This window comes from Tympanuchus pallidicinctus, unplaced genomic scaffold (genome assembly GCF_026119805.1).
Source record: "Tympanuchus pallidicinctus isolate F22 unplaced genomic scaffold, pur_lepc_1.0 scaffold19, whole genome shotgun sequence".
NCBI lineage: Eukaryota > Metazoa > Chordata > Aves > Galliformes > Phasianidae > Tympanuchus > Tympanuchus pallidicinctus.
This window is the reverse complement of record NW_026294710.1, coordinates 16,291,366-16,308,707: the sequence shown is the minus strand read 5'-3', so window position 1 is coordinate 16,308,707 and position 17,342 is coordinate 16,291,366. Positions and strand designations below refer to the sequence as shown.

The 17,342-nt window shown below is 47.1% G+C and overlaps 1 protein-coding gene across 1 annotated transcript in view; it reads right to left on the bottom strand.

The window, feature by feature from the left end:
- Window positions 1-17,095, bottom strand: part of TASOR2 (transcription activation suppressor family member 2) — a 33,148-nt gene extending 16,053 nt beyond the window's left edge. Inside the window, exons 1-13 of the mRNA XM_052680798.1 lie at window positions 16,823-17,095; window positions 9,874-10,019; window positions 8,527-8,622; window positions 7,083-7,155; window positions 6,231-6,322; window positions 5,355-5,492; window positions 5,132-5,256; window positions 5,013-5,032; window positions 4,816-4,915; window positions 3,968-4,068; window positions 2,892-2,995; window positions 429-501; window positions 242-316 (exon numbers count right to left, since the gene is read on the bottom strand). Coding sequence (XP_052536758.1) covers window positions 242-316; window positions 429-501; window positions 2,892-2,995; window positions 3,968-4,068; window positions 4,816-4,915; window positions 5,013-5,032; window positions 5,132-5,256; window positions 5,355-5,492; window positions 6,231-6,322; window positions 7,083-7,155; window positions 8,527-8,622; window positions 9,874-10,019; window positions 16,823-16,865 — 1,186 coding nt within the window. The 5' untranslated portion in view covers window positions 16,866-17,095. The remainder of the gene's footprint in view (window positions 1-241; window positions 317-428; window positions 502-2,891; window positions 2,996-3,967; window positions 4,069-4,815; window positions 4,916-5,012; window positions 5,033-5,131; window positions 5,257-5,354; window positions 5,493-6,230; window positions 6,323-7,082; window positions 7,156-8,526; window positions 8,623-9,873; window positions 10,020-16,822) is intronic.
- Between the last annotated feature and the right edge of the window lie 247 nt (window positions 17,096-17,342).

Here is a 17,342-nt window from a genome sequence, read left to right as displayed (position 1 = left end):
CTTGCTGTAAAGAGATAAGGATGTGTGGTGAAGGATTCAAACACGGGGACCTGGTTCAGACAGCAGCATAGCTAAGCAGATGGGATTCAGCTCTCCTCTTTTAACACCCTTTGCACTAAAGCTGTAGGTGGTGTTGAACAGAGAAATCAGCTCTTCAAGAGGAATGTGCCTGCGAGGACCCTCTGGGAAGGATCCTGCACCCAAAATGCAGCATCTGAAACCAGCAATGGGAACCTCCTACCTCTCAGACACACCGATCGGGATGAGGAGAACAGAAACAGGGCCAGGAGGCTGACAGGCTCCTTGGGGTCGAATCCTGTGAAATGAAGTGACAGGTTTTGGTTAGACTGAGGGTGTTCACTCTCTGTCTCCAAACCAGGGCAGGACATTCAAGCCCAAGCATTGGTTTCTTTGTCTCCATGCATTACCATCATCTTGTGCCAATGCAGAGGACGTCAGGAGGATTAGAACTCCATGATCTTGTAAATATTTGATGATTGCCTGTAACAGACAAATACAGAGTTAGAGCAATCCCTCCCTTTCCCTCCAAGCGTACTTTAACTCACAACATGATTGTCAGCAAGCCCTGATTGCTGGTGAACATGTGCCAACACCACCAGCTCGTTCCCTGCTGAGAACACTGCCATGCCACTTGAGTCACAGGGACCTGGAACCCAAAGTCTTCCATTTAAGGTTGTTATTCTTCTCAAAGTCCTTCCATCTGTTACTTAAAATGAGATATACGCTTAGCCAAGCTGATTGCAATTAATAAACAAGGTCAATGGCTTTAGTCCCTTCGGTTCAAAAGTTTCTGGGCCTCTCAGCAGCACAATGGGAGGTTTTTCCCAGAAGGGAAAGCAAAGTTGGACATGAGCATCAGACAGCACAACCCACAGCTCCAGCTAAAAGCTGAAGCAAAGAAACAAACAAAATCACATCTGCTGAGCCCAGGAGACTGCTGTGACTGTCTCAGAAGCGGATGATTGTATGTCTGAAAAATACACATGTGCTTATGAAGGCTTTCCTTGTAGCTGGGTGTTGCCTCATGCCTCATTGCAGAGCTTGGTTTGGGCCGCCCTTTCTTCCACAGGGACACCCGTTAGGATCTCTTTTTTTTTTTCTGTGCAGACACATCTTTAAAGGGAACTTACAGGAAATGAGTAACTCTAGGGTTTCTAACGCTCTGCGAAACCTCACTGATCCCATTCAGTGCACTCAGACATAACAGTGGATTGGAACGATGCCCAACCCTCACTCCTCCCCATAACAACAGAGCAACTTCGGAAATGCTGAACAATTTCAGTGTATTATTCACTATTCAGAACAGTAGCTCCTTGCTTCCATTGTCTCCAGCCAGCAGAGCAGAACAGATAAAAAAGCCAAAATGTCGGCTGGTTCAACGAAACAGCTGTTGTTTCTCACCAATGGGGTGATTTGTACTTCATCTGCCACCTGACACGAAGCTGGGAGGTCACTCTGCACCTACAGGGGTAGGGCTGTCCTCAGACAACCCCACTTCTTCCCAGCCACTCTTTCATTTTCACTTGCAAGCCCAGTATTGTGAACCATAGAAAGGGAAAAGAAGCAGAGGGCATTTTTCACCTGGGCTTCCAGGAGCTGCTGCCAAAGCAGATTCACCCATGGCCTTCAACTGTATGTTGGGAAGGAAGAAGCAGACAAGAATGAGCTGTGAATGTTTCCTCACTGAAATATGGGAGGTGGTTTAATCCAGTTTGACAGGGACGTGAAGGTGGGGAAGCTTTAGGGAAAAGTTCCTGTTGGCTTTCAATGCCAAAGTCCTTATGGCCACAACTGAACCATCTCATCTCCCCTGACTCCTCTAAAGCTCAGCTCTGTGAGGTTTGGCAGGATGCACTTTTTAACCCTAAGTGATTGGAGACATAATGAATCAGAGCAAATGGTCACTATAGAACTCAGTAAGAAAGGCACTTAGGTCTCCGTGCAGATTAAAATCTCTCTCATTGGTAAGAATATGAGAAGGAAACAGGAACAGCATAAATGAACATCAGATGAACTTCAGTGCAAATGGGTCCGTGCCACAACTAGAACTTCTTCTGATAGAACCACAGAATAATGGTAAGTTGGAGGGACCCACAAGGATCAGAGGATCCAACTGGGGCCAACCAAAAATCACATAATAAAGGAATCATAGATGCTGCACAGTTCAGGGCTCCCAACATGTGAAGGGACATTAACGTTGTCTATTCCATCCCCTCTTTTTTCTTCTCATGTTGTCACCAATAAGAGGCACAATTTGCCTCTTATCAATATTTTATGGAGTTTAAGCACTTGCACAACTGGAGCACAGCCAGCTGGGTGTTTGTACCTGTGAATTTACAACCCTGAATCTAAAGGAAGTGTCAGAAGTGACAAAGCAATCAGAAGCAGCAAAGCCAACCCTACCCCATAGTCCAGCAGATGTAACTGCTGTGTACCTCAGGGATTTGACTCTTGAAGTCAAAAGGAGATGTGAAGATCACACTGGGAACAGAAAGATCTCAGTGTGCTGGAAAACACTTCACTTAGCAATGATGGAGGGGAAATTATCTGTTAAAGCAAAGATGAACCTCAATATCTTCAGGAGCTCATGAAGCTTCAGCAGTGTATCTGTATTGAAGTTGAACAGAGACTGTTTTTTCTGCCATAGGGGATAAAGGCAGGCACATGACAGCTCGTGTCTTTTGTTTTGTGATTATCATTCCAGCAGTGTGGGACTTAGCTTCTGCTTTCCAATAAGATTCCTTTGCAGTAATGGTACTTGCAATGCACAGACAATTCAATAAAATAATCTCATCTGACACAGTCACAGCCAAAGAAGAGGTCAGCTGGTATATATAAGCTTTCCTCCCCAAACGTTTTACAATACTTACCAAGTCCCTTTTCCTTAGATTTTCTAGCAGCTGATCCATTTTATGTTGATCCTTATTGGATATTTCCACTTCATACAGACTGAAGTAAACGCCCTGAAAGCAAACTGCAGATAAAAGAGAGAGAACTTGATACAAGAGCAAAACAAAACAGTGCTCCCATAGCAGGGGGATGGATGTGAAACTGATGGCAATACTGATTTGGGAGGTTTATTTTTCTTCAAATGCTGTGATCAAGATTTCCTAAGCTGGTCTATATAGTTATGTTATAGTGAGTTTCCTCTTCAGCTCATGCTTCAGAGGAGATGTTTCCTGTCTTATCTATGTAGCTAACAAAAACAGTTTAACTGGTGCTGCTGTGTGCTTCAATATATACAGGAAACCTTTTGGAGGTAAAGATCTCATTCTAAAGTGCTGCTGCAGATCGTCCTTATTCTGTCTGCACTCTCATCCCAAGGGGAGTTTAACAAAAGCAAGTTCTCAGTCCCACCCCACTCCTTTATGAATCTCACAGCAAAATTCTTCAGTTCAAATGAGCGTTTCCTCTCTTTCATCAACCAATTGTAAGAATGTAGCTCCAAGGCACCTTAATCAAGCACTGCTGTGGCCTCCCCTACTTCTGCTTCCTCCCATGTCCTGGCACTGCCCCCTGTGTAGATCTGCACTGTAAGCTGAATGCTAGACCTCAAAGGAGCCTCATCAGTTCCATGATCAGGCTCACACAGGTGATACACTCACTGGAGGAAGCACTGCAGCAGCCTACGTTTATTTCGGTGCAAGATACCAGGAAAATTCACATGAATATTCTGCAAATCATATCAGAGCTCTCAGTGTGCAACCTGCAGTATCTGTGTCAGTAACTGTGTGCCTGCTGCAGTCACAGCCACTCGCAGCCAATCAAGAGCTCAACTCTCAAGAGCTGAGAGTTGCCAGGATCATCGAAACCTCAACCCAAAAAGCAAACAGCACAAGAATCATAAAGATGCAGGTACAGGCAACCTCCTTTTGTGCCCTCTGCCAAGCAGAGCAAAGTGCTTGACTACAGACACCACACCACAGTGGCAGGTTTTTACACTCACCTTCATTCTCAATGTAATTCCTTTTCCCAAATGCAGCTTCTGGAAGCTTTTTTTTCAAGTCAGACAAACCCATGACATGGTTAATGTCCAGGTTGTGAGGGCTATGGGGAGAAAGGAGCAGAGGGTCAGAACACATGCATAAAAGGCTCTCAGGATTAGCCACAGCAAAAATCCCAGGTGGCCCCATCACTAAGAACCAGAGAAAGCAGCTCTGGAGAAGCTGGAGATGCAGCTTGCTCAGCATTTAGCTGGTTGGAAGATCTTGCCTGAAAACTCCTCCAAACACTGATGATTCTGTTACTGGCTGTTTCAAGTTGCTGACTGCTGGTTAACCTCTGACTACTGAAGATTTTTAGTATTTCATTTTTTTTTTGAACGTTAGTTGCCTCAATACTTGGTTTATTTTCCAATCTGTAAACATAAGTGGCTGACCGTATCTGCACTGTCAGAAAGCCCATTTCTCACAGGGCAAGCAAGTCCCACACAGGGATTATTCTTTTAGAATAAACATCCCCAAATGGTCTACATAGCAAAGCACTGACAAAATATAACTGTTTCCAGCTGTAGTACAGGGCCTGGTCTTGTGTCCTCCTCCAGCTGCTACTGTGACACTGCTGGCTGCCCAACACCCCTTCCTGACATTGAGAATTCCCTCTACATATATGTGTGTGGGTTCAAGAAGTTGCTGATCAACAAAGGGATAAAGCAGGAGACTCAAAATTGGCTTTTGCTGCCACATGGATGCTGGAAGTCAACAACCTGTCTGCTAAGAACCCAAAGGTGATCCCAAAATCATCACCAAAAGTGGCTGCAATGCTCTGCAGAAAGAAAAGGAAATGGCAACTTACAGCTGTGCTGGAATTGTGGAGCTGTATGGGGTCCTTAGGGCAATGTTGCACAAGAGCTGGCCCTGGATGGAGAGCTGCCCCCTCCATGGGCAGTACAGTCCTAAAGGCAGAAGGGAGAATGTCTTAGGGAAAGGAAGAGAGAGCAAACAGAACGGTTCTTTTATGAAAATAAAACAACAGTGATCAGATGCTCTTACCTTTGTGGTTAGGCTCAGGTCTAGAGAAAAGGGAGAAAAAGAGGAATATTTAGCAACAAGGAAGGGAAAACAGCCCACAAAAGCAATGCAGTACTTTAGAATAACAGCAAGCTGCTTACAGGCTCTCTCTAGCCAAGATGGGCATTTCCTTTGGCTCCCTGTACTGGCAGGCAATGACTATGTATGGGCAGATCTGCCTGGGGCGCTCCGCAGTGCTGCCCTCGGACACTTCATACACGTAGTACTGGGGTGAGAAGGGAGAGAGAGAAGAAAACAAACGTTAAGGAATGAGCAAGGCACCTCAGCCAGCACTGCTTTTCCCTGCTGCCCCAAACCCCATACCTGGTTCTGTTCAAAGGCTTGGCAGGGGCTGCTCTTTGATGACATGATGCTCGTGCTCATGGCAACGTGACAATCATAGCCAGGAGATGGGCAGGTGTAGCTGGTTGTGTAATTCTCAGATACCACCTTGACCTTCCCCTGTGTGAAAAAAGTAAACAAGCCACTGACATATAAAAACTCACATAAGTGTTTGCAGAAATATGTTTTAAAAGATCCCTGATGGCTTTTTTCCCCAAAGAAAACTGCTACTGGCAGCCAGATTCTCCCTACTGTGAGGGGTTTGAAAGCATTTGAATCTTCACAAATAGGAGGACTCCTCTGAGCTTGTCATAGCAGACAATAGGAGTAATGTGTTGTCATTGCAGGAGCTCAAGGGAAAAGGAGAGAGGGGCCATACCCCAGTGCCACAGAAGAAGAGAATGGAGCTATGATCTGAACCACCCTAAGAGGTGTTCAAGGCCAGATTGGATGGGGGCCTGGGCAGCCTGGTCTGGTATTAAATGGGGAGCTTGGTGGCCCTGCATATGGCAGGGGAGTTGGAGATTCGTGATCCTTGAGTTCCTTTCCAACCCTGGCCACACTGTGATCCTAAGGCTTCTGCCTTGAACCCCTTGAAAAATACATAACAGTCCAGGGAAAGAAGTGAAAAAACCCTATTGGGAATTTGGAAGGTCCTCTGCATCCCTGCAAACCATCAGCCAAAAGCAGTCTGATACCTTGCTTTCTAATCTGACACATCCCACGGTCAAAAATCCCCAACAGCTCTCAACAGAGCTGATTTTGCACCCTGCCTCGTCACACTGACAAGCATCAATGCATCCTTAAAAACTGCCTGCATTGTACAGTGATTTCCAAAAACTATTCCATGCATTTTACCTTGATTAGCTTACAAATGACAATAAAGCCTGATTTTCCATGATACCAAGGTCTCGGATGAAGGCAGTCTGCGTACTTGGAAATATACACCCCTGCAAAGACAAAGCAATGCAAGATTACAAGAATGGTCTGTTTTTCCTGCAACACACGACAGTGCATGAAAATGGATTAAGCAAAGACTTGTCTCTTCCAGGAGAGTGTGACAAAATCTCTACAAAGAGACATACTGTCATATCTCAGTCAATCAGGACTAAGATATATGCACAGGTAAATAACCACTTCCAGTCTTGCTTGGTTTGGCCCTCACTGCTATGGACAATTCCAAAATTTGGTGCCTTGGCCTGCAAAGATTTCCAGGACAAGCACTGGGAGACATTCTGCTCCTGGCAGAAGGATTTCTTTGAATAACGTGGTCTGCACTGTGTGCCTTGAGACCTCAGGCCTTTGGGCAAGGAACAGACACAGGCTGTGAAGGGCTTTGGCACAACACAATCTGCTCTAGTTATTAACAGAACTGCTGGCAAAAAAGCTCAGCAAGTGGACTTTTTAGAGCAGATGGAGGGTTGCCAAAAAGTCATGTTGGGTGAATATGAGTGTTTATTAGCAAAGGAGAAAAAATCTGAATTGCAGAGGAGAGATAATACATGTTCTGGAGTATATCCCATCCTCATCTTGTTGAAGGAGTAAAAGGAAGACCCTGCTGCTTCTTTGATCCAAACAAGTGTCGTTTACCTGCTAAGTAACAAGCAGTTCCCACTGAGTAAATAGAAAGGCAACACCGAGGGTTTATCTGGGCTTGTGCTTTTAAATGAGGCAGTGCTCCCAGAGCAGTGAGCTAAATGGAAATCTTACCTTTTGCTGGGTCACCAAGCATGGAAATGGAACTGCTGTTCACACGGAGGCCAGTCTGACACACCTCTTTTGCCTTCAAAAGAAGAAACAGCCTGTTTTGCTGTCTGTTTTCAAAGGTAAAGGACACAGCAACCAAATCTATAGTGCAACAGCCAGCAGAATGCTAGCAGTAGGCAAACATTTACGTGCTGAACTTCAATTAGAGATCACTACAGACCCAAAACTCCTGCAGCACGAACACGATTAAACCAGTTGAAATCAACGAGAAGAAAACGTGTTGCTTTGGGTGCTAAACAATGAGTTGCACTTCTCAAGGATTGCTGCCCTATGGAAACAGAAGGATTTTCTACATTTGCAGGGTAGAGAAAATTCTTTAGAAAGCGTGGAAGAATTTCAACTCCTCCAGAAACCAACGCAAGCATTTCAAAGTCCAGCCTTATCTGCACAGGAAATTTGTTGAAAGATAACTGCAACGGGCCGGCATGAATGCAAACAACACCTTTCACTCCACACTCACACCTGCTGGGGCACAATAACTTCCTTGGGAGTGTCTCAACAGTACTGATTTCATTCACTTTCAAAGTGGATTCACCAAAGCATGCAAAGACCAAACGCACGCAGACCAAAGAGGGACAGTCTATTTGAACTCTTCGTGGGTGAGAAATTAAAACAAACCTTAAATTGTACATGCATGTGGCACTTGGGGACATGCTTCAGAGGCCAGGTTGGTGATGTGGTGATGGTTAGATTAGATGGTCTTAATGGCCTTTCCCAACCTTAATGATTCTAGGATTCTCTATGGGACAACGCTTACTCCCAAACTTAGGCTGAACGTGGTTCATTTTGATGCATTCAGGCTACTCTCATTCTGAACAGAATTATCACTACAGGGATTTACCATGGTGCCATTGAAGCGTGTGACAAATGAATTCTCCCTAGACTCCCTGAGTATCCTTGTGCAGGCAAACTCTTCACACAAAAATCAAACACATCCTCTTGAGAAAACAGGCAGGAAAAATATTTCCCAGAAATGGTCAGGCTTTCTCTCTACGCAGATAGCAAAACCAAGGGAATTTGCTCAAAACCAGCTGGTAAATCCTATCTTCAGTCTTCCTGTCTCTTCTAATTGTATGTGAAGGGTTTTATTTGCCTGTACTTGACTGTAAATCCACTGGAACAAAGGCAGATTCCTTACAGTTCTCTACAGAGGGCAAGGGAGACCTCAGACTGGAGCCAACTGGAGAGACCCAAATTAGGATCCATCTCTAGAACATCCCAGGAGCTACTTTCAGAATCTGCTTTGGACCATTTATGTAGCAGTACATAAGTGGGGTACAAAGAGCCAGGACCTTCTGTTAACAGAGCTGCTGGGCTTTGCTGGGAAGGAGCACACGTGTCAGCACTTGGCATTGACTTCCTAAGCTGAATAAACATTTGAGGTTACCTCTTCTTCGTTGTCAAACAGAAGAAATGCAAAGGTCTCCTCAAGCTCCTCTTGGCTGTATCCAGCTGCTTCCTTTGCTTGGACAAAAGCTTTGAGCTGCAGAAGACACAAGGACACTTTGTTCTACTCCATTTGCACCAGAACCAACAACTGAGCAGTGCAGGGAACGTGAGCACAGCGTGTCCCACATACCTCCCTCCAGCTGTGGTCACATCAGCTGCTTGTCCAGCTCTTGTACCCACTCCCACCATAAGTGCCCCAAACCACACAGCTGGGAATATCCAGCATTATTCCACTGTGCTCCTTTCACCACATTTTGTCAGGCTACTGGAGAGCTTTTTCCCATGGGCTCATCAAGCACCACATTTAGTGACCAGCTGTGGCCATCAGATGACAAACCATCTCGGCTATGGAACAGACATCAAGAGGGGGTGCTTGGAGAAAACTTTCTCCACTGACCAGGGAAGCCAAAACTGTTTGATTTGAGGGCAGATGTATCATGCAATTACAGCTCAGAGGGTTTGGCTCCAGCCAGATTATGTCACCTCTATTTCTTTTGTCTAACAAAGCAGCATGTGTTCCCAGTGCTGACAGCAGAGAACTGCAACCATGCTGCCTTTGCACTGTAATAAAAGAAGACATGGAAGGATAAGATTTTTGTAATGGTGTTCTACGATAAGAAAACAATGGTCTCATCAGTGCTTTGGTTTATTTTGACTTTAGAACTCACAAGAAAACCATCAGATGACTTAATTCCTCCCCTCCTTGTATTTTATCCAGCTCTGTAGTGACTTTCCTAGATGGTCCTGCATGGAGCTAGGAGTTTGAGTCCCTTCCAACTCAGGATATTCTAAGGCCTCCAAGCTCTATTTAATTCATGACAACAAGCAGGCCAGCCAGCTCCATGAGGATAGGCTTTCAGAAGGGAAAGCCTATTCCATGCCAAGAAAACTATAGGAAGGCATTTAAAAGTGGTTTCATAAATGCTGGAAAAAGGGAAACTTGGGGTTAAATCTAGTGCTTGCTTAGGCATGATGGCAGAAATACCACTGTGGGCATCTGCCTTGCTGTGAATGAGCAGAACTATGCATGATATGCAAAGTCATTAAAGCTCTCCTTCCAAGCATCAAACCAGCATTTCAACCTGTGCCTGAAGGCCTGCTCCAGGAGAACTGCTGAATACTTGGCAATGCTGGATGAATTGACCTTTTGTTCCTAATCAGAATGGGAAGGAAGAAGAAGAAAGCAAAAGCTCTCCAGTTGCTAGCTGCAAATGGGGCACTACAATGTATGCAGGTGAGAAACACTGCCCTTTTCTGAGCTTCCAGCAACTCCCAGCAGCCTTACCTCATTCAGAAAAACGTCATTTTCCACCAGAATTGCTTGGCTGTACCAAAAACCATCCTGAGATGTAGAGTCCAAGTAGGAATTCTGCAGCACCGAAACCGCTGTCTGCAAAAGGGAACTTGACTCTCTGAACTCCGGATACAAACCTGGTGAAAGAATCGTAGGATTATTACATTGGGAAAAGACCTCTAAGATGATCATAAGAAATGAAGCCAAAAGGAAGTGCCAAATATTAATTCTGGACGTTCCCAGATATCAGCACAGGGCCTCAGCAGAGCTGGGTGGCAGCTTGGCTCATTTAACAAGCCCACATCTCCACGGGGCTGATCCATCAGCTCTGCAGCACCCAAGGGAACTTTTTTAGCTGTGTCCCTCCAGGCACACAGCACTTTGTCTGAAAGCTAACTGCCCTCAGCCAGGAGGAACAGGAGCTCCCAGTTTGCCATCAAACCCTTCAAACTCTTCTTTTGCAACAGAAAGAAAAAAAAGGTAAAATTTTTCACAACTGCCAGAAGCAAAACCTGATGGTAAATTAACTTTATGATCTCTGAGCAAGTCAGAGTTTTCTCTTCTGCTAAGAAGTTACTGAGGTTTCCTGGTCTGTGATCAGATCAGCTTCTTAGGGCTATCAGTTTAACCCTAAAAGCTTTCAGGTCTTAAAGAACATGGTTCTCTCACTTCAGAGCCTCAATTGGCTGCTCTCCCAAAGCCCACATTCTCTCCACAAATCTCCCAAGGAAAGAAAAACTTCAGTAAAACACTTCCCAAGAGCCTCCCACCAACAGGAGATCCACATCCCAATCAACAAATCACATACAGACGCGTAGACAAATGAAAGCACCGCAGTTTTTATGCTCCTGAAGCTGTTCAAATCCAAATGTTAAATAAAACAGCCATGCAGAAATACAGGAAATCCTGGGTTTGGTCTCTATTGCACATTTAGAAGGCTTTATCACTGGTGATGATTCATGATCTACGGGATTTCAAACCTCAAGCTGATTTTGCAACACAGACGCATCAGAAAGGTTTATTTCTTACAAGCCCATGAACTTCAAACATAAAAACCAATCACCTATGAGGAAAGAAACGTGGAAACTCCAAACCTGATGTAAAGAGCAAGTTTTGCATGCTGGTTCCCCTTTAAGAAGAACTTCACAGCCATTTTTGAAGATAAGTTCTCATTTTAGCTTCTGCAACGGAAAGGCCCCTGTTGCTTTGGCAATAAGATGGCATCAGCCCTGAAATCTCCTTGGGGTTTGACTCCTATTTTTAAAGGGTACATTTTGATCTGTTTCTTCATTTCCTCCTAACTCAGGGGAAAAAAGAAGACAGAAACACTGCCTATGTGATAAATCTTGCTATTTCTCTCAGCCTTTGCTCACTTTTTCCTCACTTGCCTTTTGCTTTGCTCTGTCACCTTCTTGCATCTTCAAGGCAGCAGTCAGGGCAGTCCAGCTCCTCCACGTGACGCAGATCAGGGAGTTATGTCCCAGCTCTGCTCAAGAACTTGAACAGAACACAATGTCCCCTTCTGCTTCCTGCCCTGAGCACTACAATAACACTCATGTCCACAGCCACGCAATGTTCTGCTCCTCCTACTTTGCAGCTCTACATCACTGACAAGTTTGGGAGGTTCTAACTCAAACAATTGCTCCTTCTGTTCCTTTCCAGTTCAGCTGCAGCGTAAAAACGAAAGTCCCCCCCAAAAGTTGCCTCAGTCATACATAAACAGGCGAGATGGAACAGGCAGAGCGTTGCACTGAGTCCCACAGCTCACCTCGACCTCCGTGTCCCCTTTCAGATGTAAAGAGGCTCCTTCAGCTCTGCGCTTACAGAAAGACCAGCAAAACCCTGGCTGCATTGAGTGCAGCCCTCATGCTGAGGTTGGCAGGCACTGAGCAGGCTCTGAGCAGGGGAAAGTGAAAGTGCCTACCAGAAGCAAAAGTGAAAGTGCTAGCTTTCCCTCCCAGCAGCTTGGATGTGCCACCATCATCCCTTGGCATCTTAAGGGGAGAGGGGGATGATTTCTCACAGATGGTCAATGGGATGGATGGAGAATGGCTGGATAGACAAAGGATAGATGATGGAGATGATGGATAGACGTACAGATGGAGAAGCCCAGCATGGCTTGCCACCAACAGAGCCCAAATGAACCTACACTGGATGTTATCCATGCCCAAAAAAGTCCTCAGGATAAAATTTCACAGTCCTGGTGATTTCCAGCCCCGAGAGAGCAGTCACCTTTGCAGTTCATAACGCACCCAGGAGTCCCACGCTGCTGCTCCTCTTCCAGATTCTGTGCTGGATGTCAGTCAACAGGGCCAGCTGAGGCCAAGCAGCTCAGACTCTGCAATTGCAGGATCCTCTTTCTGCTCATGCAAATGACCTCTGGATGGCCTCACCACGTGGAGACTTCCAAAGCCAGCCCAGGAGGAAAACCCACGCTTTTTGAACCACTTACCAGTACAGGCTTGTACTAGAAAACAAGGTTTTCTTTTCTCTTTTCTTTAACCTTAATGTTTTAGTAGTGCTTGCTGCATGTATCTGAATGCTGTCATATCTCCAAAATCCACGTGGTCAATGCAGGCTGAACACGGTCACACTGCTCGCCTATGGGTGTGCATCCTGCTCCACGCAGCCCTTCCCCATCTCATCTCTTCCATTTTTGGGTTGCAGAGCCATCATTAGTGTGAGCTGTAACAGCAGACGTTGCTCCCAGCATGGGTTGGGGCATCACACACCACACCACTGGAAAGTCCACGTACTGCAAGGTGAAACTCCTTAAGACCACCCTCCTCCCACTGACATCCACTTGCTCTCTTCTTTTTTCATCTCCCACTCTGATTTTGCTGCTCACCTCCAGCACGTGGTAACTATTATGACAATTACATGAACTGTCCCTTTAAATCCTGCTCTAATTATAAAGCACACATTATTACCTGCTTGATCAGCTCTTCACCTGCGAGCTTCTCTTAGCTACAGCCCGTGCAGCCCAACTTTCATAATGAGCCTTGGTTCATCAGTGTTGCAGCACCACTACACAGGAGCCTCTTTACTCATTCAGTGTAAGCCCAAATTAAGGCAGACTATTTGCAAACTGATCAACCAAAGCAGACCCCAGAGACTGCAATGTGGTCCTGCTATGGAGGAGGTGTCCTGTGCCCACGAGGACCAGGTCCAGGCAGCGTGGGATGGTTAGCATGGCACTGAAGCAGGAAGTGATTCGGTTTATTAGAGCCTTTCAGGCTTTTCTTGTGTTTTAATGTGTGCTCTTCAAAGCTTTTCAATCCCAGAACACAATCTACTGCACCAGACAAGCACCCCGTTCCCACTGCTCCTGCTGCATCAGCCACATTCGTAGCTTTGCTGCTTCTTTTTCTTTCACTTTCTTCCTTTCTTCCTTCCTATTCCTCACACCCAAAGACAGCTACAACCTCACATTTCTAGGGTGGAAAGGTGGGGTTCCAATAACGTTCAGCATTTTCCAAAGGTAGCACCCGCAGGATGCTACAAATGGGTTCCACAATCCCCTCAGATTTGTGGGGAAAAAAAATGAATCTATTAAACACTGAGATACCAGCTCTTCGTCAGGAAGTCCTCGAGCCACAAACCTTCACAGGCAGCACAAGCATTCGGGAGAAAGAAGAGAAAGAAACCACCTCTCTGCATTGTATGTTGTATTCTCAGAAGAAGAGTGGCTGGCATGCAAAAAGCCTTCCAACTATAGAGCTCTGCTATCTTTTGCAGGTTCCTGGTTTGATGTACCTAAAACACTCACAGTGGTTGCTGATAAGCTGGAAAAAAATAAAGAAAAAAAAACAAACAGGTGCTGGGCTGTATTTAAAATTCCCTCTAGATACACAGGGAAATGCAATTATCCAGGTAGGCAATATTTACTTTTATCACCTTTGAGGAGTAAGATGATGCAGGGCACCCACTCAGAAGAGACACCACTCTGCCCAGAGGATCAACAACCTTTCTGGAACTTGAATTTTTTTTTACTCTGGAGGGTGACAAGGCCTTTAGACAGGTCACAGAAACATGGGAGTGCTCACTCTTGGATGGGCAAAGCCAGAGCTGCCCCATTCTGATGTTGGTGACAATCTTCTCAGAGCAGGAATCCTGCTCTGGAGAAACCTTCCAAGTACAATTTCTTTGATTTTTGAACCTCCTTCCTGTTACCTTCAGCTGCTCACATAATTGAAGATGTGGTTATTGCAGGCTTGCCCTCCTTCATTCATCACACAGTTGTTGCTGTCTTTCATCTTCACAGATGCTCCTCAAAGCCTCCTCTTTCTCCAGCTCTCCTCTTCTGTTGGGTTGCCACTTTGTGGAGCCACTCATCTGCAGGTGTCTGCGTTGACTCTTCCCAAATCCAGCACCATCATCACCACTTTAGCATTCAGACAACTAAGAAGTCCCTTTCTTTACAAAACCAATAGCCACGAGACAATCAGACTCAATGCTGAGGGAGAGCTGTAAAAGTGTGCACAGCAACTTAAGACCCAAATGATGGCAAAGTAATGGCCTTTGCTACATGATGTTTCATGATGTGCTTTCCATTTGGGAAAAGGGAAAAAAAAAAAGGATTGTGGCTGGACAAATTGGGCAGGTCGTTGGGTAGACCTGCCTGAAAAGCTGTAGCTATACTCCTCCAATCAGTCCTTTTGTGCTTGAGAAAGCTTGAAACAGGGTTGAATCTATTCTTCAGTTTGTTTGATGGCATTCCTTTTGCTCTCACTATAGAAGCTCTTCTTTCAGCGTTGACTTTCTTCCATTTTCTTGCTCTCCTTGACGCAGAGACAGAGCTCCACCACACATTCTCTGTGAACCCGTTGGCTTTGGAAATTACAAAGACACACTTACAGTTTCCAGCAGAAACAGAAATGAAGCCAAACAATCAGATCTACCCACACACATGCCAATTTTAGATAACCACAAGAACTATCAGATCGTTATCATCAGAAAGAAAAAAAGCCAAACAATGCCAAAACAGTGCTCCTTCCCTTCACCTGCAGTTAAGCTATGAAGCAAATCACCAAATAACAGCAGAAGAGAAAATAAAATAAACTATTTTTAATATAGACAGGTTCAACATTCTGGATTACCACACAACTCCTCAAAGATCTGTGCCAATGAAGCTTGAAATCTGGCACGATGGTGCTCCACCCCTTGGACTATTTTTGTTGTCTTCCTCTGGGTGTGCTCCACCAGATCCATGTCTTTTTTCTACTGAGGACTCCACATGAGGACATGGTAGTCCAGGTGAGGCCTCACCCTGCTGACCACACTTCTTTTGATGCAGGCCAGGATATGGTTAGCAAAGCCAGTGTCAGAGCAAAGTAACACAATCCAGGGAATTCTGTCCATCCAGATTTCCCCCTATTGAGGAGTGCATACAAGTTTGGGGATGATCGAGAGGCAGAACTGTGCAAAACCAGTGCAGAAACACACCTCTAATGTCAATTTTTCCATCTGTAATGCAGATTGATTCCCATCCCAACAAGGGTCCAAAATGGGAACAAAGGCCTCCCAGCCTCCATCCTGCACATAAACTGATGTTTGCATTTTCACATTCTGCTTTCCTGAAGGGCATCTGCATGGCTTCACCCAGCTCCCAGGGAGAGGCCACAAAGCAACAACAACAAAATAAAGACCACACCCTTCCCAATTTTATCTTTACCAGAACACACAGCAACTGGGAAGCCTGGAATGGCCAATGCATTCCCAAGGAGAAATTAAAACAGTTTTGCTACAGTTTGGAAGACCTTGAGATAGGGCTGAGGGGGTCCAAAGGCATCAGAGTAGGGCTGAGGGGGTCTGAAGGAACTGGGGTGGCTGTCTGCAGGGGTGAGAGGGTCTGAAGGCCTTGGGATGATTGTCTATAGGACTGAGGGGGTCTGAAGGGCATGGGGTAGCTGTCTGAAAGGGTGAGGGGGTCTGAAGGGCTTGAGATGCCTGTCTGTAGAGGTGTAGGGGTCTGAAGGCCTTGGGATGGCTGTCTGGAGGGGTGAAGGGGTCTGAAGGGCTTCTGTAGGGCTCAGTGGGTCTGAAGGACATGGCGTGGCTGTCTGTAAAGCCGAGGGAGTCTGAAGGGCACGAGGTGGCTGTCTGTAGGGGTGAAGGTATCTGAAAGCCTTGGGGCCGAGCTGAGGGGATCTGAAGGGCTTAGGGCGCTGCCTGTAGGGGTGAGGGGGACTGATGGACTTGGGGTAGGGCTGAGGGAATCTGAAGGGCTTGGGGTGGCTGTCTATAGGGGTGAGAGGGTCTGAAGGGTTTAGGGTAGGGCTGAGGGGGTCTGAAGACTTGAGATGGCTGCCTGTAGAGTAGAGGGGGTCTGAAGGCCTTGAGATGGTCTCTGAAGGGGTGAGAGGGTCTGAAGGCCTCAGGGTGGCTACCTACAGGGCTAAGGGGGTCAGGAGGCCTTGGGGTAAGGCTGAGGGGGTCAGAAAGGCTTGGGGTGGCTGTCTGTAGAGCTGAGGGGGTCTAAAAGCCTTGCATGGCTTCCTGTAGGGGTGATGGGTCTGAAGGCCTCGGGGTGGCTATGGTAGGGGGGAGAGGATCTGAAGGCCTTGGAGTAAGGGTTGATGGGGTCTTGAGGCGGTTTTCTGTAGAGAGGAGGGGATCTGAAGGGCTTGGCTTAGGGCCGAGGGAGTATGAAGGGCATGGGGGTGGTTGTCCGTAGATCCAAGGGAGTCTGAAGGCCTTGGAGCAGCTGCCTGTAGAGCTGAGGGGGCCTGAAGGCCTTGGGGTGGCTGCCTGTAGGGCCGAGGGCTGCTCCCATCCCTCATCCTAAGGGAAAAGGGAAACCTCTGAGGCGCACCCCGCTTCATAAGGGAGCACAGGGAGGCAAATCCACGCCCAACCCCCCCCCCCCCCTCTTCGGCCAAATCCCCAGCAGGAAAAGACAGAGCCGGCGTCCCCCCGGTCCCCCCACCGCCTTGCTCACCCGCTCCCGGCCTTCGGGCCGCCTCGTCCCGCCGCTCTCCCATGCTCGGGGCTCTCTCCGTTCCGTTCCGCTCCGTCCCCTCACGCCATAACGCCCGCCCGGCCCTTCCCCGCGCGGCACCGCGGTCTCCGGGGCCGGGCGGGCCGAAAAGGGGGAATCAGGAGAAACGGGGAGGCATTGCGGGACCGCAGCACAATGCCGGCCCCCAGGAAGGGGAAGGCAACCCCGGGGAGGGAAGGGGAGGGCGGGCCGAGGGCGGGCGGCGGAGGGGTGAAAAAAACAGAAAGTGAAAACTGAACCGGAAAGACAGCGCGGCCGCGCCCGCGGCTTTCCTCTTCCCGCGGGTCAGCGCGGCGCGGCGGCGTTCGTCTGCCGTCCCTGAGCCCCTTCTTCCCTCCCAGATCTCAGCCCGCATTGCCGTCCTTCGGCCCTTCCCTCACAGATCTCAGCTCTCATTGCTGTCGCTCAGCCCCTTCCCTCGCAGATCTCAGCCCTCAGCCCCTTCCCTCACGGATCTCAG